The sequence below is a fragment of the Anopheles cruzii genome, chromosome 2 (genome assembly GCF_943734635.1).
Source record: "Anopheles cruzii chromosome 2, idAnoCruzAS_RS32_06, whole genome shotgun sequence".
NCBI classification, from domain to species: Eukaryota; Metazoa; Arthropoda; class Insecta; order Diptera; family Culicidae; genus Anopheles; species Anopheles cruzii.
In genome coordinates, this window is record NC_069144.1 from 23,465,323 (window position 1) to 23,488,293 (window position 22,971).

Sequence of the window (22,971 nt, forward strand, 5' to 3'; positions counted from 1 at the left end):
TGTTATGTTTCTTTTATTTAACTTCTTTTTACTTTTTACAGAGTCATACTGATCAATGGTTGGGCCGATAGATCTTTCTCGAGTGACTAAAACATAAAGAAGATCATACAGCCTGGTCCTCAATGATTGAACAAAATATGACCTATGACCAAGAAAGTAGCTGCACACAATTGTTATTTCTTTATTATTATTAGAACGGGCAGAGCACCCACTTAAAGTTTTGCACTCAAGTTGATGGTCTGTCACAGGGTTCGAACTGACGTCTTTCACATCGACACCGTTTAATCGGTGCAGCGAGACGGATGATCTACGAACGAGCTGCACACTATTGAAGTCATATAATTGGTGGAAATCTAACCATGATGACCCTTTGCTAAAAGCATTTACCCACTGTTCGAGCTTTTACAGATGGTTCCATTTTATTATTGGTTCCATCGACCAGAATCCAGAACAGAAAACCATTGAACATTCAAAAAGCATCCTGACAAAAGAGAGTTTTTTCGACTTCCTTTCATGTGGTCCCAAAACACACAGATGCTATACTTCGAAGGCAGAACAAAAAGTGGCGCACACCTGTTCTCCGAGAAGGAAACCATCGTTCAGAGCAACCATTTCTCGGAGAAATACGGCCGGGCCGGCAAGGAGCGAGCGATTAATCGATTAACACGAGCGGCTGTTGGACGTCCAGGGCAAGGACGACCATGTTTGCACTGCGAACAGACGAGCGAATGACTTTGGCGACCAGTCAATAAATAATCTATCGCACGCGCCCCCTCGTTTTTGGACCGCTTCAGGTAGTTCAAGATCCATCCATGACAGCATAGCAGCTGTCGGGAATGAGTCGCGGTTCCGTGTTACGGGCAGGCGCGCGCGTCTTCGAGTGGCTGAAGCGAATGTGTTAATTTTTAATTCAATAAACCGAGCCGTTGCGGGAGGAATCAAACGATCTGTCGGACCGCCATCAACCAGATGACAAGCGGCAAACGATAGATAGGACGCGTTAAGGCGTGATGTATCACTTAACACGTTGCTCTCTGAGCACGGATGTCAGGTTGGTCGGAACGCCTACACAATAAACAGCACCAAAACGGATCGGAAAGGAGCGAAACAAAAACAGACACAAAATAAACAAAACCGTTAACGAACTGTTGCGATCGATTTCACCTGCTGCTGGCTCACGGAACCGCTACGCAGGATGTTGCTTTCCGGGTGGCGCCCAAAACGTAGATCCGACATTTCTACATATTTTATATACTTTGTAATTGATTTCTTCATAGATAGATTTTATGGTATTTCACTTATATCTTCTTTGGCAAAAACTATCGTTCCTACAGGTAGTAGTCCTGTAGTTCCTTAAGGTCTGTTTTCTCTTATTAGTTTCCAGATATTGAGAGAACTTCAGCATCCGACGACGCTAGCTTTAGCTAAAGGATAACAAGGTTATCCTTTAAAAAGTTTAGTGAAGCAATACGAGACGTTCAATAAACACCTAAGTCAACTCCTCTGAAACGTTTGCGCATCGGAAAACTATATCCTTTTTAATGTCTACTTCCCACAACCGGTGATAAAGGCTAAACTATTAATTGTGTACTTATTGAACTTCGAACCATTGAACCATTGAACTCGTGTACCTATCGAAAATATAAGGAGGTATGAAAAACCTAAAAAATTGTCTTCGTCTTATCCGGCAACAACCGCTGAGCGGTCTTGGCCTGTACCAGAGACAATGTTAGTCTCTGTTGTTTTCTGTACCGTTGTGTTTTTACCGGTGGCGGGGTTGTTGTGCCCGCGCCGCAAAACCTTCAATGCCTCGAATAAATTGTGCTATTTAAAACTGTTCGAGAAACTTCTGCCAAGACCTTGACACATCGTGGGACCGAAAACGCTGTTTTTTCCAATAAACGCAGAAGGCACGGGACGCAAAAATCGGAACACAATGCGCATAATGAACGGTAAATTGCATCGCTTCGTCGCCGTCGCCATTGCCGTCTGATTCGGATCCGATTTCACTCGGTTTTTTTGTGACCTTCCCACCCGGCCGGAACGCATTTCCCGCAGGATGCATTTGTGACGGGTAGTTAAAGACATTTCCCTTCGCGAGAAATGGTCTACGCAATGTGTGCAGATTGGAACGTTTACCGTACCGAACCAAATGGGAAATTACCGAGCCGATTTTCTTCGAGTTATTGATTCCTTTCCTATCCTTGGCCTTTCCAGCTGTCGCTAGCCCCAATTTCGCTAACCCGATCGCAGCGATTACGTGGAACCATTCATGGAAAGTGAATTTTCGGACCGGTGACAGACTAAAAGTGTTTGTGAACTAATTAAGAAAACCTTCTTATAAGAACATGACCAGGCCCAATTATCCAACTCAGACCATACTAGCCCGTTCCGTTCGCCAAAAATTGTGAAATGAACGTATCGCACATTTGATTTGGCATTCTCTTTAGTGACGGCCTTTGCTGGTTGCTATTTCAAAATTTGAAACGTTGAAAGTACAGAAGAACGGAAGTCTAACGGAACGGAGTTGCGTAGAAATGTCGAACTTTGGCATTCCTTGGTTGAACCATGAAACAATGGTCGGATGCAATTTGTCACCGCAACAACAATCAAAGGAAAGGTGAGAGCGAGGCCGGCCGAAATTACACGATATTATCTACCGGTGTCTACTTTCGACCGTTGTGGCGGACTGCGAATGCGCTCCGGACAGGAAGTCCCATTACTAATCTCACTTTACTTTTGCTTTCATGTCGGGGTCCTTGCTGCAGCTGCAGGCCGGGCAAACCAGACCCAGCCGCCAGCCCCGGCTCCCTGAGAGATCCATCGAGAAAAAGAAAGAGAACAACGGCATGATTTATACTACACAATCCCCGCGCCCAGCCAGCCAGTAATCAAAGGCAGCAGCAGCAGCTCCGGCTCCGGTTCGAAGGTCACCGTTTCTTAGAAGGGTGTGCGTGCCAAAAGCGAACGGACCCATTTTTCGCAATCATCCTTCATCCTTGCAGCCAGCCAACATGCCAGTTGCGTTGCCTTGCTCTGGTTTTTAAACAGCTTGCTGATAAATGGGATGAGCTAAGGAAAAATGGCAAACAGCAAGATGGCCCGATACCTAAGCGTGTGAGGACAATTGGGAAAAGGGGGCTCCCGGCAGACCTCTCGGAGAAGTACGCGCGCGCGCGCTCTACAAATATTTCGGATTAAGGCCTTCGGACGGAATCGCGCACGCAGATGAACCGGGAGAGCAGCAGAATCGGAAGAAAATTAAAAACCGAGGGAAACCACCGCTGCACCGAGAAGCACACGGAACCCGCAACGAAAGAGAAATGTATCGTGGCCCAGTGTGCGCGTCACCACGGAGCTGGAGAACACGGAAGCGATCCTTTTTTCCCAGAGATTCCACGACAGCGACTGATTTGACGGCGGCCGCTGCCGGCTGGCCGGATCCCTGTCACGCCTGCTTTCACCGCAACAGACGAGGAGACGAGGGAACTTCGATTGTGCTCTAATTTGGCGTCATTTAAGTCCGAGACGCGCGGCGGCGTTACTTTCGGTGCAAGGACACGCACGGAGCCGGAGTTGAAGGAAGAGGGGCACAACACTGCAGTGCGCCGGATGAATTGGAGCAAACGAATCGGGAAACGGAAACCCGGGAAACGGGAAGCGAAGTTAACGAATGGGAGACAATTAATTTGCGGCTTGGTCTGGCTTGACCTGGCTTTTGGGCGCCCGTTTTTCTGACAGCCAGGTGATCGTTTGTCGCTATATACGACTACCGTGCGATCGCGAGTGATGTGATTTGTGCGAATGTGAACTCTCTAATATCCGAGTCCAAGTCCATAAAGATCGTTTATCTCTTTAGGCCACGCTTCATTTGGTACGATTCGATCAGTTGTAGTAAGAAAAGCTTAGGTCCATCAGCCAACTACAAAAGAAAGGATTCGCAAGTACAGGATTCAACACAATAACTGCCCGATAACTTCTGATAATCGTACCTATCAAACAGCGAGGAAAGTTTATTGTACGAACTACTAGAGCCCAAACCCTTTTCCAACTAATTTCACTGAAAGCAATGCTACATCGAATCCGACTTCTCACCGAAAACAAACTGCATCACATGAAAAGGTTCAGAAAGTGACAGCTCGAATGCAATCCTGGACGTAGCGCAAATCGAACTGAACATGTCCGACTGAAGCATTCGACACATACTCAAAATCAGTGTGATTTGGTACCCGTCATTCTTGGAACACGTAAAAAGACACGTAAAAAGACACGAATGGATAAGTAACCATCGTTTCTTTTCGTCCACACAATGCCTGTCCATTTCGCGAGATAGATCCGATCCGATCCCATTTTTTTATTTTTTTTATTTTCAAGAAAAAATGTTAAGCCTTCAAATCATTCCAGTATGGACCCCCTGAAGAAAGTAGTTAGATGTGAAAGCGGGCCAAAGTACCACATGATCACATTTGTGCAACGTGTAACTCATTTTATGACCGTTCGGAAAATCACACTCCAGTACAAAATAAGGTCACATCGAGCGAAAGACATTTTTTATGGATCTTAGATAGTTTCATCACGTTTTGGTCATTTGAGCCAATAAAATTGAATTCCACACAAGGAAATTACGATTTTTTTTTTGCAGTAGTTTTGAGCGAGCGGATGGCAATATGATACAAAGATAGCCATCGATCTCTGGGGAATCGGAGAAGACTAGGATATAAATTGAATAGGATCTGAATTGGGAAACGGTTTTGTGCACGCAGCCGGGGATACAGAGACTCGACGGTCATGAATATACCTTGAATTTGCGTTGATGCGGAATCCTGTTTAGTCTCGGTTCCGTCCGTCACGAAACACAACGCTGAATCCGCAACGCGCACTCTGCCAGATTCGCAGATCGCTCCCAGGCGTGTACATTTTCAAAAGAAACTGGTTGGTTTCCCCGGCTGGCATGCAACACTCACATTAGCATTTTTGTCTCTTTGGCATACTAGCTACAACTTTGGGTCTGCGCCGAAAAGGGTTTCTGAAACGAATAGAAGACACCAGACCAGACAACTTCGTCGCGAAGCTTTGTGCGAACCCGATCAACCGGTTGGCGACCGGGTCTTCTGAATCCCAAGCCATCGGCAGGGCCCTCCGAGCGGAATCCTAATAGATGTGCGAAATTAACAAAGGGCAATAGCCGGCGCCAGCGAGATCGTTTACAAAATTACGGTCCGCTCGGCTGAAGGAATCTCTTATTAAAATGGTATTATCTGCAGGCATGTAAATTCTCACACGCAAAAAGCTGTCTCACACACACACGAGCGGACGAGATTGAAGTGGCAATTAGATTCGCAGCCCGCTCTGTAGCAGCTGGTTCGCCGAAAACTGGCGGACGCGAACTTCTTAAAAACCGAGAGCCCAAGGAAGCTACGGTTCCGGTGGCAATGGCGCGCCTTGGTTTTTGTTTTGTCAAGAAAACTGCAACTGAGCGTTGAGTTTCCACTTGCGGGCAATAGTTACCTACATTTCACGTTACTCCGATAACATGCTTTACTATGATGTGACGCTTCATTTGATTTTAAACAGTTGATTCAAATTTAACGGTTACATCAGAGATTAGTCTCGTGTGCTAGTTGTTCTTTTTGGTGCAGATCACCTTAAAATCAAACTAACCGCCACTGGAAGGAACTGTGTTTGTGAAAAATTTGACAGGGAGCGTTAAAGAGACTGTATTACTCTTGAAGCAGGTTGCGTTGGTAGTACTGAGTGGTACTAGCTGATTAGTCCTTCAAATCATGTTAAGCCTTCAAATCATTCTTCAAATCAAAGCCTTCATGTTCAGCCTTCAATCTTAGTAATATTAGAACTTAATATTGTAAATCAAGAGGTTACCCAAATGTATCTGTTTTCCTAATTTCTGTGATCAGCCCATGTCTACAAAACGCTCGTCTTTTACTGAGATTAAATTTAAAAAAGAAATGAGAGAAAAACGTTTCTGTGCAAAACACAAAACTAAGCTACCAGCCAGCCGAGGGCCACCCGAGAAGACCAAAGTTACGCCGGTATGTGTTCCTTAATGCACGATTCCGATTTCTGGCCCATTATCCCGCGGGGATTGACGAAAATTTACGTCCCTATAATTACTTTGAATAAGAAAGGAAACGAAACCAAGTGCACCTTTGGGCCGTGTCCTGCTGTGCGTCTGCCGCGCACCTCTCCGTTTACTCCTCGTAATTTGAATTAGGTACTTTACACCAAAATAAAAAAAAACGACACCCCAAAAAATAATGTCAGCAATAGAAACATCGGATCGTCTGAAAAAATTGCTTAAACCTTGTAGCGCGATGTGTTCAAGTTTTTTGTGTGTTGGCAGTGTCTTGTCCTGCGGTGGCTTCATATTAACTCACGGGTGAGCCGAGCCGTGTCCTTGATTTAACTGGCTGTTCCCTACCCTGGGAGGTTCCTTCTTCATGACCTCTTTTTTGCTTTGCTTGTAGATAAATTTACAAACGCTAGATACCCCTAACTCACGATGATATGTGAAGCAACAAAAAAAACGGAAACAATATCGAAAAAAGTCTTCAGATTAAAGTAACAACCGTAAGACAGTGAAAAGCGAAAAAACAACGGAACAGAAAAAGTTTAAATTATTCGATGAACGCACCCGTCAGAGAGACCCCACGATCCCATGGATAGTGTTAGTTCATAAAACAGTGAGCAACAATTTTTTTAGCTCGTTCATGGAAAAACGCGCATAAAATCCAACAACATATGGCGCAGGATTAGATGGAAATTAATAAAACGTTCTGCCATTATTTTTCTCTCCCAAGGCTATCAAAGAGAAAGTCCTGATGAGGTTCCTCAGTTTTAGTTTCATAAGCGAGTACAACCGTCCCAGCCCAGCGAAACCGTTATGCCAATGGCACAACTACTGAAAAGTTCTGTCCACGTTTAAAATAAGACCCAAAACATGACGTTTTACTAATGATGATTTGCCTGGTATCGAAGTGACACTGTTGGTTATGCCTGCGTCTAAACACAAAATGCTAGACCAGTGCTGGCCAGAAAGTGCCAGATCTGTAGAGAATGTTGTAGCATCCTCTGGAATTGTTTAAAATCTATTCACACTTGTCATAATGGCTTCACGAATTATGTGTTCGACTAGCTTTGAAGCAGAAATTAGAGGAATCCTTGTTGTGCTACAAATAAGTCACGAAAAGGCGTTAAACGTTGCATTGAATCGGGCCCGTATTTTTACCTTTTTGGTATTCAGGTTTGGTACCATCAGGCGGCTCCCGGAACGTTCGATTTAAGCGATACCTCAGCGATACCTTCTTCAATCGGTGCGTCAACGTTCGTAGGACGTCCTCGCCTGGGACCCGGGCGAGATCGTTACTCTTCATTTTATCCGTATCATGTTTAGGTAATTAAAAATAACATCCAACACCGGCACACGCTTTTTTCAGCGCTTCTGGCGAAATGTATATTTGAAACCGGGCGACGACCCATAGGAGGATCCTGCATCCCGATCGGCAGCTTGGGCCTGTCTCTCACAACTCTCCTTCCAACTGACGGTTGTTTGACGTGTAACTGTACACTCTCAAATCAAACCCTTCATACGGAGTCGTCGGCGCCGTCGTCGCCGGCACCCTTCTCGGAGAAGTTCCGGCCGGCCGGCCGGCCGGGTCCAGACCGATCAAGGCAGGCTGTGCCCTCGCTCTGTCGACGGGGCGTTTTGTAGCCAAACTCGGACGAACGCGGAAGAAAAACGGAGGCCTCCGGGTCGTTCGCCCTCCGTATCACTTCCATCCTCTCGGAGCGAAGACGGAGCACCAGGACGAAGACCCAACACACCCAACACAATGTGTTCAATATCATCTTTATTTTTTCTTAATTCTTTCCCGGCATTCCCGGGACGGGTTTTCGGGCCGAGCGGCTGATCTGGGAGTTACCCTTTTCGGGATGATAAGGGGCACACCGTTATGCAAGGACGTGCGCGCGCGCGCGCGCCCGCCCAAGGGACGGGCGCAAACGGGACACGGTGCCTCCGGTGGTGTATGCGTATCCACATGTCCTGGAAGGGACGAACACTCAAGCGGCCGGCCCGTTCTAGAGGCGTCGGAGATGATGATGATGATCGGTTCGTGATGTTTTCCCACGAGCTTGAACTAATTTTTCCATTTTACGAGGCCCCGAGGCATATTAACAAGCTTTCACCAGAAGGGGCACACCTCTCTTCTTCACCGTTGCACGCACGGCCGATTGAATTGATGCAATAAATCGAATTAGTTCTAACAATCACGTTCGTTTTATTACTGCGCGCGAGAGTCGGACAGCCAAACACGCGGAGTTGCCTCTTTTGAAAATACAATTTAAATAATCTAGGTCTCAAACTAATCTAGGTCTGAATTAATCTAGGTTCAGCATTTTGATACACTTTGTATCACAGGAAGCCAGCCAGCAATCGATTAATTGTTTTATTTTAATTTTTACAGTTTTCTAAGTTTAAGTATCAAATTTATTTTCCCTCAAATGGTGAATCGCGTTGCAGATGGCGTGGTTTTAATGTCTGGTTGGCCTTGAGGAATGACAATTATTTTGTACGTAGTATAGAACCAAAGAAATGTCCTAGCTATTTTAGCATAGGACAGTCAATTCATTCGTACAATTCGAAAAGCGACTTTTGTAGACCTTTTGTTTGTCTCAATTAACATTCGCTGTTTTCAATTTAATTCATTTGATAAACAGGATAAAACAAACGAAAAGCCGAATTTTGCAATGTCAAACTTCGATACTAAATTAATTGCCAGCATTCGTTATGTTCATACAAATATTCAAACAAATAGCTTAAGACACTCCGAAAAGGTCGAGCTATAGCAAAACTTCAAGACTTTACACTCGTCATATTCATTCACGGCGGACGTTGTTACGGATAATTTGTTTTTATCACTATTTAAATGCCACTTGCCAACTGAGGCTCCGAAACGGTACACCTTGCGCTTCACTCTCCCTCTTCCGCCGGAAAGGTCAAACCCATTGGGTCTGGGCACCAGATTCCAGCCCACTTTGCGGGTCGCGGGCCCAGTCGAGAGTCCGCCGCGGTTATCCCTGAGGTCAGCGAAGTAAGTGTGTAACCAGCAGCTAATCCGCTTAATGGGCTCTCTCGGAGGCTCGGTTTTCCGCGGCCGTTTTTTTTGTCTTGGTTTATTTGTTCAATTCACGCCTAGCCCGCGACGCACCCCTTTCTGTGAATGTGCCTCATTTGTGTTTCCGCGGCCGCGACCGCGACCCCCGGGTAGGTCGCGGCGCGCGGGACAACTTTCTTCCAGACAGTGTGGTAACCTCTCTGTTTAGAGGTCCTTCAAATTATAGAGCACGCTGACCGCGCGACGCGCGCACTCGAGAGCAACGGTTCACGGGTAGCGTGTGTACCTGAGAGGCCACTCCACGCGTAGCGACTGCCGTTTGCGGTAGCGTGTGACAAACGAGGGGAAATATTTCCGTGCCGCGACATTTAATTAATGGTCCCGAATTCGTTCCTTCGCCGGCATTGATGTCTCTTTTTCAAGGTCTTACGGTGGTCACCGGAAACTCGGGAACGTCAAGTAGATTCCGTGCCGTGGCAGAGAGAAGCTTACGTCAATTTCTCACCCTACACAACCATGTTTCGAAGGGTCTGCGAACGAAGTTGACCAAAGAGGTCACACTCTAGTTAGACGGTCCAAAGATATTGATTGACTAGTGATATAAAAATCGCTATCTACAAAATTTACTGAGTCGAACATCACCTCATACGTGATCTGGAAGCGAATAATGACATGGTCGTTACTTTTCTAGACCCAACCCGGGACGTACCCCAGGCGATAGGATCACTTCCGACCGAAGGGAGACCCAAGTCTTCGGACCATCGTAGGCTACACAGGGCAATGGAATAAATTGGTACTTCATTAGCATCAAAAGTAACGATTCAGCAGCATCCTTCGTGTATGGCCAAAAAGATGAGCACCAGGATGACACGGACCAATAAATTACAACCCCGAACGTTACAATTTTCAATTGTAGGCAAAAAGTCTATGTGATCAGTTACTGTTATTTCATTTAACTTCAAACTCAGCTGAATCTCCCTTCCGCTATTGCGGACGGCGGAGGATTGGCTATTGCCAATCCTTCTTAAGCATTGCGTTGGAAAAAAAAGGTTTATCGAAAGAGGGTCACCTAACGGCCCAGTGGTGACTGTTACGTAGTGACTGGCTACGGATTAGTTAGGATAATGACGATTGTACCTCGATCTACTTGAGTAAAGTCACCTACTCGCCACCTTGCGCACCCCGAACCAATCACCCAAATGACCAACGTGTGTGTGTGTGTGTGTGCGTGTGCATGTTTATAACATCCGGTCACTCTGACACGCACGCATGCCGCGGCCCTCCAGGGGTGGCAGCGGCATTTTAATATGAGTCACCCGTATGTTGCCGTGCTGCTAACCCGCCTGGCTGCTGGTTTAGCGCCGAGCGCAGAAATAAGCGGGCAAAAATGGCGTTCTTCCTGTCGGAGGAACCTTTCTTCTCGGACTCTCGCTTTCCACCGACTCGCGTTTCTGCAGTGAACATTGGTGCTGGTCGCGCCTGTCGCGCTTCCAACCATGTGGAACTCTTGCGGATCACTTGCTCCCCCTTCTTGTCTACGGCAAATATTTGCTGCGGCCTCCTCACAAACACTGCAGTTTTCTGCACGTCATTAACGCCCGACCCGTACTTCACGTACTTCGCATTGCCCCGCCGCGGTTACGTCTTGAAGCGCACGTCAACTCGCGCTTGGAAGGATAATTGATAAAACGGAACGCGGATAGGTTGGCCTCGACGGGCCCCGGAACTATCCGGCACGCACCACTGCTCACGGGGGTACTTACCGTAGGCTGGTGCTGTTGTCCTGCTCACTTTTAGAACCATGCACACCGCTTCGGACTCGCGGACACCTTCCCGGATCCGAAATGATTAATACCAACACTGCGCGCCACCAAACACTAGATTCCAGAATCTTCCGCAATTTGCCTGGAGCCCTGCCTGGCCTGGCCTGGTGGTTTATTGTAATGTCCACGCACGTTCAGTCAGTAGTCACAACCCCCAGCAGATTGGTGCAGATCTCACGGGCGCAGTTTCTGGGTTCACGGTTCGCGTTGTACTTCCACAGCTGGGCGGTTTTTGCCTGCATTTTCACTGTCGAACCACCGAATGTACGTCGAGAGCCATGTGTGCCAGAGCCAGAGGAACTGAATGCCGCCGCAACACACGTCAGCACGGTCTGACAGCCCGGACTCGTATGAGCGCAGCCACGGGGCTACCGGCTACCTTCGCTCGAGGTCCCGACAGCCAGCCGGTTCCGGTGGTTCCCGTGTGTGACCCTTCTCCAGTCTGCTGGCCCTGCTGCTGCTGCTGCTGCTGCTGCTGCTGCTGCTGTCTATCAACCGCACCTCAGTGGGGTTCCTCACACGCACGCACGTGCAAGGCTGCGCTGCGTCCGTGGGCTCGCTGGTGTGCGTAACACACACGCTACCCGCTCTCCGACGTTCGGTTGGTTCCTTTTTCCTTCCTTTCTTCGGCTCGGGGCCCTTTGGACCTCGACCCGCGTTCCCAGGCACCCGGAACAAGGACGGCAAAAGGTGCTGCTGTGCCCACCAGCGTGTGTGTGCTTCAGGAAGTGATCAGCTCGACGACGACGACTGGACGGACAGGGGTTCCACGGGGAAGCAACGCTGCTCACCGGTGCGGGACGCGCACCAAACGCGACCGGGGGGGATACAGAAAGGAGCCAGAGGTGTGGTGTACAGCACCGCAGCAGCAGCAGCAGTCAAAATGCTGCCGCGGCGCGTGATAAGAGGACAGCGCGATCGGACAGCCGGACAAGGGACAAGGGCCGCTACTTCAACCGCGAGCACTCAGAGAGAATGGAGAGCGTTGGCACGTCGGTGATCCTGGCCGCCGCGGCCGATGTGCACTTTGCAACTGCAGAACCCCAGATGGCAGCGATCAGATCTTCGATGGTATCGAAATGCAAAATAAGGATAATGATGTAAAGAGGAATAACCCGAGCAAAGGATTTGATTTGAACTTGTCTACATTCTTTGAAACGAGCTTCGAAGCAGCTTTCGAACCCAGGGGGACAGTTGTTGGGTACCAAGGACACCATTCGATGACAACCACCGTTTTACATACACCGACCACCAGAATAAACAAGCTCCATGCCGGAACTTTCCTTCTTCTGCATCAAGCGCTAAAGCGCAATCGAATTCCTGTTGGCTACGTTATTTATGGTCAGCAGATTTAGGTACATATTGTGTTTACGTGTTATTGTGTTCTGGAATCTAAGGATCTTGGTTCCAGAAGCCGCCACCATCTGCGGTAAACAATTTGGAAGCGGATACCTAATAATGTCCATCGATACGGACCGGTCCGTTCTTCTAAGATTAAGAAAAACCTAATAATGTCGGACAGATAACATCCTTTAAGTTTTTATTCAAATTCGGTTTGCAAAAGTCCTAGGTCTCTGATCGCACAAAGCCTAGCGAGGTTGAATAGTTGGTTAGAAAAGAGCTAACTTTTGTCTCAGACTTTGGATACAATCGCAGAATTGTAACATAGTAAAAAGGGCAGATTCCCGAAAAAGGACAATTTATGTTTGGAAAAAGGGGAAATAGAGGATAATGTCCACTTCAGACTTTCATAGGTTGCCCTTCGTTGCCTTTCATGTTTATTAAATTCACGCGATTTTAGACTGCTCGACTGCGTTCGATAGAGGATTTGTCCGCGATATCATTCGTTTGTGTGAAATTGTTTGTAAAATGTTAGTGCAAATAACATATGTATAAAATTGCTTAAATGTTAAGCACTCAAACGGTCCTAATCTGCAGAACGTTTATTCGAATGCTCGAGTACAAACACTACCATTAGTCTATTATTTTTCGACAAAAAGAATTCATCGACCCCAATCTGTACAATAATTTTAAACGAAACAAGCACTCCTTCCTGCCAGGCGGTGAACCTTTCCCTCCGAGCTAGTTCGTCTAGCGAGGGAAACCCCGGGACGGCTCCCCCATCAGCTAGACACCTCCGCGATCCTTAGCGAAAAGTCGGTGGAAAGTGTTAAAAAAATGTTGATCATTCTCGGAGGACCCTCTGGCTAATGGTACCTGTGGCAATGGTTGAACGGATTCCTCGCGCCTTATCAATCGCTTGCTTCTAGGGGACCGAACCGGGGCTGCTACTGCTACCGCTAATGACCGTTTGTTTTAGGTTCATGATTTCAGAACCGAACGGTCGACCTGTGTGTGTGTGTGTATCTTTCCCATGTGGACCTGTAGCGAAAGTCTCATTAAGGAGAGACCAATTAGAACAATTATGCGCACCGGGCCGTAACGGGCTCCCTATTCGCGCCACCGACGGAAGGAGCAACTTCCGCACTATCCGCAGCACATCCGCTACACCGGTGAAGTGTGGAGGATGGGCTTGTGCTATTTGATGTTTAATTTTATTAATATATTTCAAGTGGCTACTTAAAAAGGCGCAAAATTACGCAACGATCACAGCTTAAACCGGGCCAAATGGAATGGAATGTGTGGTTGTGAAGTTGTGAAAATAATTTGAGCCTAATTAAGCTTGCCAATCGACTTGGCCAGTTTTAATAGGTTTTGGTAAACGTTTCGGGTGATCCTAGTTGATCCTGCGAGGAAGAACAACCCAACCGTACAGCTACTATGCCATTTCGCGATTCATTGCCTTTGAGTCCGATCCGAACGATCCGTTAAACGTTAAAATCGACGAAACTATCCTGAGAGCAAAAAATAACCTTCTCAGGAAATGTACCGACAAACCATTCTTCCGTTCATCATTTCATTCCAAAATGAAAATGTTAATTATAGACGTTTCTGTGACGGAGTCCATCGAGAACATCTAATTTAGGACCATCGCTCGTCATGCAATCAGCAGTGAAAAAATCGATATTCCATGACCAAAAAAAGTATTTTTTATTGAATTCCGTTGTGATCAGAAAGGAAAGGCAGGACTAGAAAAGAGTAGCATAAAAATTTAGTGTATACTGTTAAAAAATACTTTCGAAAAAGCTTTCACCTTACGTTTTTTTATTTCGAAAAGCTTCTCGTTAAGCTTTTTGTATGATTCAAGATTTTCCTTTAACCCAACTTTACACTTTTAATTTTACACTTTTGACAAAAATCTTTACACAACACAACCACTGGATGGTTTTTAGAGAATTTCAGATTGTTTATTTGACGGACTACTGTTTATCCACAACTGACATACTTTTTCTTACAACTGCTGGAAGGTTTTGGAATCCCCTATACTACTCTCTAACGGCAAAACCAAACGATTCGAGAAGCAACGAATTAAACAACAAAATTTGATTCACACTGTAGATGTTGTTACACTGTAGATTTTATTTAGCATTACTTGTTGCGAGCTCAAATAAAGTGCCCCAGATGTTGGAAAGCAGCTTCACGGCATGGTCGACTCCAGTCGCGGCCAAACGATAGCTTCGATCCAGTCCAGAAAGGAGGCCACTCGGTTGAACACCTCCACCTGTACATTACAGTCATCGATGTGGACCGTTGGCATACCGACCACGTAGACCGTGTTGCCCAGCACCATAAACAGTGGCCCGGAGGATCGAGCTTCGCAAAAGTCGATAAGCGTTCGATTTTGCCGATCCTTCACACACACCTGCGACTCCGTCACACCGCGATCCAGCTCCTGCACCGCCGTCTTGGCGTTTGCCAATTCTTCCCGACACTCCTTCCGGGTCACCGTCGGTAATTCGAGCCACCGGAATGCCGCATTTTGCTCTGCAAGGACATCACATAACACAAACAGTCTCAGATGGATGAACTCAGATCACAAGGTCCAATTCCAGCTTACCGGGCTGATATCTGAACCACTCGCCCAGGTACAGCTGATCACTTCGCAGCTTGGGTTCGGACCAGAGACACGCAATCATGCTCTGCCCGTTGGCTGACACAGTGTCACGGCTTAAGAGGAGAAAGCTCAAGGTTAGTAAGCATATTGACGAGTCCCCTGCAATAGTATAAAGCGTCTCACATTGAGTTGCGTAGCTTCACGATGGCCATGTTGTAGTACGCCGGCTGGTCGTCCAGCTTGGGATGATAGAAGATCTTGCTCACATACCGGCGACCGTTTTCATAGAAGAACACTTGTTCCTCTTCCATGATCACAAACATATGGCTCGACGGGTGATCGTCTGACGGTTGCATTTGCTTAAGGCACAGCGCAGAAGCCAGCAAGGAATCGGCACTGACGAAGACAGCAGGACAGAAGAACGGCTCTTCGGTAGAAAATATTTTCACCTACGACGGTCCCGTTGGGGTTTAGCATTCAGGATGCAAGAGGAAAGAACCAGACCATACACATGACTTACCGGGAACATGTAGTTTGACTGAGGGCACTCTGTGTATCCGAGAAAATGGGGCATTATTTGAAAATCACCGCTGGGTTACTGGGTAAACTTCTGGTACTACTAACACCACAGACTGAGAGCGATACTTACTTTTCAAGGCCGGTCTCAGATGGTTGGGATGATCGTTGTTGAACAATCGCAGTGCATGGTAACGCGTTGGATCGACCGAACTCACTTGGCTAATGTTGAACGTCTTCCGAGGATCGGCACCGCATACCGATGCCACTAGGCACACTATTACCGTGTAAAACAGACTCATTTTAAAGCAATAGGATTGTGGTTTCCTCCGGCACAGTTGAAATTGAACTGAAACGATCGTTGCCAGTCTCGAGCCATTTTCATCAGATGCCACGGGAAGCCAGTGAACTTGTTATCATTTTTTGCAACAGGTTAATGCTCATCACCAGCTGATCCTTATCAATCCAAGCTTGTTGGTCAGATCGGTACATTCCACGGTGCCTGCCAGATGTAATGTTTCAATATTTGCTACAAAATAGTGTTTCATTTCTACTGTAAAATTATATAAGAAAAGTTAACCTTTTGCTAAAACCGTCGCGAGAAAATTTTAACACGGTTGAATGATACGATTGATCTCTAAATTGTGTATCAACCCAAGGTAAATGCATCCACAGGCCTATTATCATATATTATAAAGCCATATCATCAGAAACCCTTCTAGACGGTCATTAATCATTAATCATTTCTCCGGTTGTCACGTCTGTAATTTACCCGTGAACCTTTCTTCAATCCGTGGCTTACCGTACAGCAGGTTGTGCCAATTGTTCAGCTCCGATGCAATTCCGCCGCCGCTATTGCTTCGTGGCTGAACCTGCGAGGGTTAGTTAGGCCGTTTGGCCACGCAGCTGACAGCTACATACGCTACCGAAAACACGTTGACCAACGCACAACAGGGTACCTTCATGGTCAAATGGCCAAAGTAATCCTTTGTGGGCTCGGAAGAAGCATACATTATTAACTTAAAATAAATTAAATAATTGCATATTAAATGCAATTGGATACTCGCTGCAATTGGATACATGCAATGCAGCGATTGAACTGCCGTCGTACTATCGGTCGAAGATTTTTAAACATTATCATCGAAAACAAATATTTCTAATTTTTGACATCGCCGATTCCCATAGTCCAGCAACACGCAAAAGGTTTCGCGATCGCCACTATGCAATTACCAGGGCCAAACCGTTGCCATGAGGAGAAATTTCCACATTAACTTCCCCGCGCCAATATGAGATGTGGCATGTAACGATATTGTAATGTAAAGGAGACTTTTATTCAGTCAACGTCCCGATCGGCCGAACTTTCGTTTGAGTTTATGTTAATTTTAGCTGTGACCCCGTGGCCGTTATACCTGTAAATTGTCTGCAGCGTGTAAGCTCTCTGCGCCTAGCTCGGTGGAAAAAATAAACGGCATATGGCATATCCTGCTGCTATGCCTCGAGCGAAACTATTGTCGTGTCGTGTACGGATCGCGTCCGATAATTGCTCTACCTTCGCGGACGCGCTTATCAATTTTTGTTTTACTCTCCCATCCGATAATGCATGGTGGCCTCTCTACGCCGGGTGTTGCTGTTGTCATTAAATTGTATTTAACCGGGACACGTGCCCTTAAAATTATTATTCTCTATCTCGATGCATCCTTTCGGTATTCATCAACAGCATTATTCGAAACAAAGCGAAACACACGAAAGCGAGCGTCCTTGATGTGCCCCACATAGTCCTTGTCGCTATTACGAAACAGCAGCCGTGCATTATTGGGCATAACCCTTGAATTAGTGTGCAAAGGGGTACTCTTTTTTGTATGAGGAATATGGTAACGTTGACCGTTGAAGCGAGCCGCTTCACTCTTCGCGCCCGAGCCCCAACGAGATCGGATGACATCTGACCCACTTCTTGCAATCGTCTGGCAATTAATTTTAAATAAATTAATTCATAGTTTTGTGTTTACGGTTTACTTATAAAATAAACAACATGGACATTTTTTATACCGAAACACCAAGAAGCAACGGATACGCAGTATTTTTTTAGAAAATGAAGTGAACGGAAGAAAGACATGGATGAACAAAAAAGAATACAGCGCGGTACGACTGCTACGAAGATTTTTGTGGAGCAGAATATTTTTACTATACAAAATGTAACACTAAATATATTTGCATTCAAAAAGCTTCCAATCAATTAAAAAATAATAATACACTATTAGCCGTGGCTTGTATTGATTATTTATTTGAAGAACTTTGTTTTAATTCGTGACAGGGGTAACAAATTTAACAATTTCTGTGTCAACCCTTCCCATTGTCGTTATTTTTCTGGACGGTCTGGCAGGTGCTGGTCCCTTGGCAAATGTCCACGAGTCATGTTTCCAAATGTGTTGCAGTACAAACCTTAAACTAATGGCACGTGCAGCACGCTTAGGTTTTGTAGCTGATAAAAGCAGCAATAATTCCCCACCTGATGTCAATATGTTATAAAGATAAAACAAAAAAGCCCCTATAGTGTGCGAACTTCGGGCGAAAACGCGAGGGTCAACGGCTAAGGGTGTTGGGCGAATCGATAGCCATCGCAACGCAACCACCATATACGCACTCGTACAGTCGAAATTTGAACAACATACCCACATGCATTCGAATTACGGTCATCCATTCAACAACCTTCGACAGCCCATTCATCATGACGCGCTGTCACAGAGGAGGTCCTAGAGCGACGAACAATCACCTCGCTAGCTTTGTCAGAAGCCAGGAGCTCCTTTGTCGTAAAATAGATCACACTTCAAATCAACCAGCATCATCGGAACCAGACGCCGTTTAGCCGTATCCCTCAGGGCGCTCGCCACCACCAGGTGTGATACCTGGGAGGCTTCGAATAGGAAAAGGTGTCCATAGGTCAGTTCCAGCAAACAGTAGTCTCAGAGATACATAAGCGGAAAAATGGGAATCGAAAATCTTCTAGGAACTTTGTACATCTTTCAGTGATCAAAGAGATTACCCAATAGAGTTGGACCCAAGTTACGACGACGTTACGGTCGGAAGTTGTCACTTCAAATCAAAGAAATTACTACTGCTTCTTGATCCTGCTTGACCCTACAGTGAATCAATTCGTTAAATGCTCGTTCAAAGATTGATTTTAGAAATATAAAACATTTGTTAAACAGAAACTTTCTTCAACGACATACATTTTCGCGTTTGCTTGGGTTTTGTTATTTTTGTTTTCGAATCAAGCCAATATCGTGCCAAAGACGGCTACTTTTTCTCGTAGCTCTTAAGAACCCGTAACCCAAAGACGAGCCAAAGTCGGATTTATCTCGAACGTGGGTTAAAACCTCGAGCGCGTTCCGATGCGTTCCGGGGTGCATCACAATTCCGTTGGTAATTAGATTTTATTCGTTCGGGATTTAAAACCCCAGTACTCGGAACCCGGACCCGGAATTGTCTTTACGCACTCATCATACTTGCCCATCCCTAATCAGGGTGCAGCCTCGGGCTTATGGTTTTGGTTTGTGATCTTTCCATTCTAGAACTGTGGAACCTTTCACTAGGTTATCCTTCAGCTTCCAGCGCGTTCGTTTTCGACCCCTTCTTATCGTCTATTGATTCTTTCCCGAAACCGATTAACGGACCGTGTGCATTCTTCGATGCCGACCAGCTTCGCTCGGGGTCTTTCTCGCTTTTCCTTTCACGGAGGTAGCACAGTTGGATGCAGGCGTTCTGCTCGTGCATGCGGGTTGAATTGGATTAAATTAACTGGACACCTAGCGCATTTACCCCGCAAAAAAATGCAAATTAATAGACCGTTGCATTCTCCCAAAACTCACATTATATCTCCGAAGTGGAAAACAAATATTTACATGTGGCACCGTTGGCAAACAGGACAGGTGTCAATTAGTAATGCTGTTGGACCCTTCCGGGAAATATCATGTGCTGCTGTTTCAATAATGAAATTCGCAAAACAGTTCCATATGGATTGGTGTCAACCGCACGTTGATTTTCAGTGGTTATGTGATTCTTTTCGCTTCGCCACTGCAAACCACAGTGCTCCGATACAGAAGGTTTACTCATGATTTGATCGTATTCTGAATTTAATCTTATTTGAATTTAACGAATGTTATTAAAAGATACTTTAAATGATCATTCAATGGTAGCAATGGTTTACAATAACACTCACACAGGTTACAGAAACGGACACCGTTACTCAATGTTATACGGTTTCTATAAACTTTTGAACGGAGACTTAAGCACTGCAGACAGCAAACCCTTGGCCGCCGATGTTTGACCAAAACCTTACAACAGTTGAAACCTTACGACAGTTAAGTTGAAATTTATAAATCTTCAAATCTCTAAAACAATGTTACCTTATTTCTATACAAAAAACAGACCCTTTTTCTAAAGCATTCGAGCTTATTCGTCTACTTTCCCGTATGTGTTCCCGGTTACGGTGTTCTTTGGTCCAAAATCCCTATAAGCACTCAATTCTTACCATATCATTACTCAGGACACTTGTTTATCAGCGGTTGCTGCTTTTGAAGTTTACCGTCGCTGCCCTTTAATTATCCCTTTAACTAAGACCCACATTTGAGACATGGTGTGGTCCTAGAAAACGATACCAGAAGTCCATCTCCCACGAGGAGTCGAACAATATACGAAGTATTGAAGTAACGAGAGGCCTAATCATTCGTAATCTCCCTCAATGGAAAAACGCAGGTACATCTTCTCGGCACGCTTATTGTTTTGCCGGCAGACCAAGTTGATTGTAATGGACAGGATTTGGAATGCATTTCGGTCATCTGGATGTGGACCCTCGATTTGGCAGATTAGTGCTCCTGATTAGCGCTGGTTTATGTCAGTCGGTTTTGTACCCCGATAAGAACAGCACAAACGACATTCAGAAATGTCCGCCGAAGGCTGTTAACAATAACGTACATATTTACTGTGCGCATGACAGTGAGTCCTGAACATTTGCCCCCTATCGAAAAGGAAATGATTAAGAACTGTCGCATACTTATCAAAAGTTATGAACACCGGCAGTTGACCAAATAAAGCGTAATCTTAAATCACGCTCCCGGTTCTCTTCCGTGATTTTATGGGTTTCGTCCTTCGCCGCACCCTGTTACACATCCGATCGCCTGGCCCGTCACCGTACGCCTGGTGATTACTTTCCTCGTTCCTTCTTTCGTTCCCCTCCTTGCGATGGCCCTTTTTTTGTTTCACTTTCTCACCTAGCGACGGGCCGATATTGTCAAGGAGTAGCAGCGTACTGCCTATAAAAAAACACCCGGCACCCGGTCGCCGGTCGTGTGTTGCTCTTGGTTGGGCAGTCTCAGCTGAGAAAATGCAGGAAGTAATCCCTGGCCGGACGTTGAGGAGGACACGCTCGGTTCGGCACGGCTCGGCCCCATCCAGGCCGGGCACATCTGCAGGGTGGGTAGCCCAGGTAAGAATCGGGGCCTCGATCTTTCGAACCTTTCGGGAAAAGGGAAAGGTGTGCCAAGATGTGCAAAATGAAAACACGGCCTCACACGGCTCAAACGAGACAGCGCGGACAACTGGAGGGTCCCTAAGGCGACCCGAAGGGATTCAAGATTTGGTGCGCGCGCTCAAAATCAACGAAACGAAAGAGGATCCCAAAACACCAAAACTGCTCCTGGATACGGTGCAGGGCTGTTTGGCCTTAGGGCCTTCGCGTTGTGGTAACCGAAATCAGTTTGCGTTCGTAGGTCAATGGGTACAGATTGCCGGGAATGAAAGTCGTTTCATCGTCAGGGACGACGTGGTTTCTGCCTGTATGTGTGTGGAGTGAACGGTGTGTTACGCAGTCAGTTACGCATTGTGCTCAACCATATGCTCGACCGTGATTTTGGCGGCACTTCGGGCGGTCTGACGGATCCGGTGCTCTTCTCGTGGCTATTCCATTTCCACATCAAAAGTTCGGCAATTGTTGGTAAGTAGTGTTCTAAAGGTAGCAAACTATAGTGGTCAGGCCCTAGTGTTTAAGAAAAGAAAAATAAAAGACATGCCATCAGTAATGACGACAGTGTTTACACTTTTGTGGTAAAAGAAAAAGCAAATATGACTAACAAGCCCTTTCCATACGTACAAAAATGAAAGCTGATGGCTTACAAGTTTCATACGAAGACTACGCAAAATTAAGGTGTTTGAGGACTAACATGGTTTTAAAACTTAATACACTAATTTTCACTAACAGCATACGTTTTGACCGACTCACAGGTTTTTTTATTAAAAGGTGCGGTCATCGACACGAACAACTCGTTTTGCGAACAATTCAGCTACTTGAACAAGCTATCCCAACTTCTTTCTAACATTTCATTATTAACTCACAATGACAGTTTGTTAGTACTACTAAGGCTCCAGGCGCAATGTTAAAATAGTATTTTACACTGTATAGAATATTTTCTTTAATAACCCCCATTTTTATGTATCACACATCAACACCACACATCGAATAGTTGCGGTGACATCTTTTGTCTATAATAATAATGTCTATTTTTTACAGAGCCATGCTGAAGTGGGTGGTAACGCAAGGTCCACAAGCCAAATGCGCTGCCCAACGATCGTTCACGGATCTGCGGTGGGACAGTGGCAAAGATCATACTCGTTTACATGAACATCTTGATATCGAAAATAACAATGTACCCTCAATTATCGCTAACAGGAAAGGGTATCTTGTTAAAACACCAGTTACTGTGAGAAGATTAAGTCAACCGGATGAGCCCGAGGACATAGGAACAGCTTCGCCGACCACGCATTCAGTGTGTTATGCGCAGAACTCGCCACTGTCTTCCTTCGGCTACTTTCTAGTTCACGATTCCTCGTCACCCTTGAGCCGTGCGCCAAAACACGTCTCCAACAGCAGCACTATTATGTGTCCTATGTACAGTAAAACACCAAAATCTGTAGGCCGAAGGATCTACAGAACAACTAGTCGTCGCCGATTATCGAGCCTCCATATACGGGAACCAACGCAGATCGATTCACCAAGTTACCGGCCGGCGGATGATCCTGCGAATGACATATCGCAAGATCCGCTTGAACCGGATGCTGCCTACGATGTCGTCTGTAGAACACCGCAGTGGCAACAGGTTTGGGACATATTCGCCACAACGAACGAGCACTTTAACGAGAGAGAAATCAAAACACCGGAAGTGGTGGAGCTTAGGAATGCGCCCTTGATGCGCCGCAAAGCAGTGCGTAGAAGAAAACCGGCACGGAGAGCGGCTGGTAAGGACCAACATTAGCCACACGGGTAGGAATCTGCTAGAATTTGTAACTAATACGGGAGAGCGACACAATCGTAATGAAATAATAAATCAATAAGGAAATTGCGAGGTGCTAAGTTGCTAACTGAATGTACAATAGGAAATGAGAGATTACGCCATTTATAATAGTTGAATAAACACGGCCTGTGGGAAACACCATAACACGTTTTCTGCAGTTCACAATAATGGTAGCTGATTTAAATTTCATTTGAAGAATT

The 22,971-nt window shown here is 45.9% G+C and overlaps 2 protein-coding genes across 2 annotated transcripts in view; both read right to left on the reverse strand.

Moving 5' to 3' along the window:
• The window catches only part of LOC128278698 (uncharacterized), a 28,683-nt gene extending 27,447 nt beyond the window's left edge, over window positions 1-1,236 (reverse strand). The window contains exon 1 of the mRNA XM_053017429.1: window positions 1,147-1,236. Within this exon, the coding sequence (XP_052873389.1) occupies window positions 1,147-1,236 (90 nt within the window). The remainder of the gene's footprint in view (window positions 1-1,146) is intronic.
• Window positions 1,237-14,495: 13,259 nt separating this feature from the next.
• On the reverse strand, window positions 14,496-15,730 carry LOC128278699 (serine protease Hayan-like). The gene is made up of 5 exons (XM_053017430.1): window positions 15,562-15,730; window positions 15,433-15,461; window positions 15,096-15,361; window positions 14,916-15,025; window positions 14,496-14,842 (listed from the first exon to the last, which is right to left on the reverse strand). The coding sequence occupies exons 1-5, from the start codon at window positions 15,728-15,730 to the stop codon at window positions 14,496-14,498; spliced, it is 921 nt and encodes a 306-aa protein (XP_052873390.1).
• Between the last annotated feature and the right edge of the window lie 7,241 nt (window positions 15,731-22,971).

What these genes read in the sequence shown, in the direction of transcription:
- LOC128278699 (XM_053017430.1), bottom strand. Translation starts at nt 15,730, where the DNA reads ATGAGTCTGTTTTACACGGTAATAGTGTGCCTAGTGGCATCGGTATGC. An exon ending in TCTGAGACCGGCCTTGAAAA is followed by an intron (nt 15,462 to 15,561) that starts GTAAGTATCGCT and finishes TCGGATACACAG; the next exon opens with AGTGCCCTCAGTCAAACTAC. An exon ending in AGTCAAACTACATGTTCCCG is followed by an intron (nt 15,362 to 15,432) that starts GTAAGTCATGTG and finishes GGACCGTCGTAG; the next exon opens with GTGAAAATATTTTCTACCGA.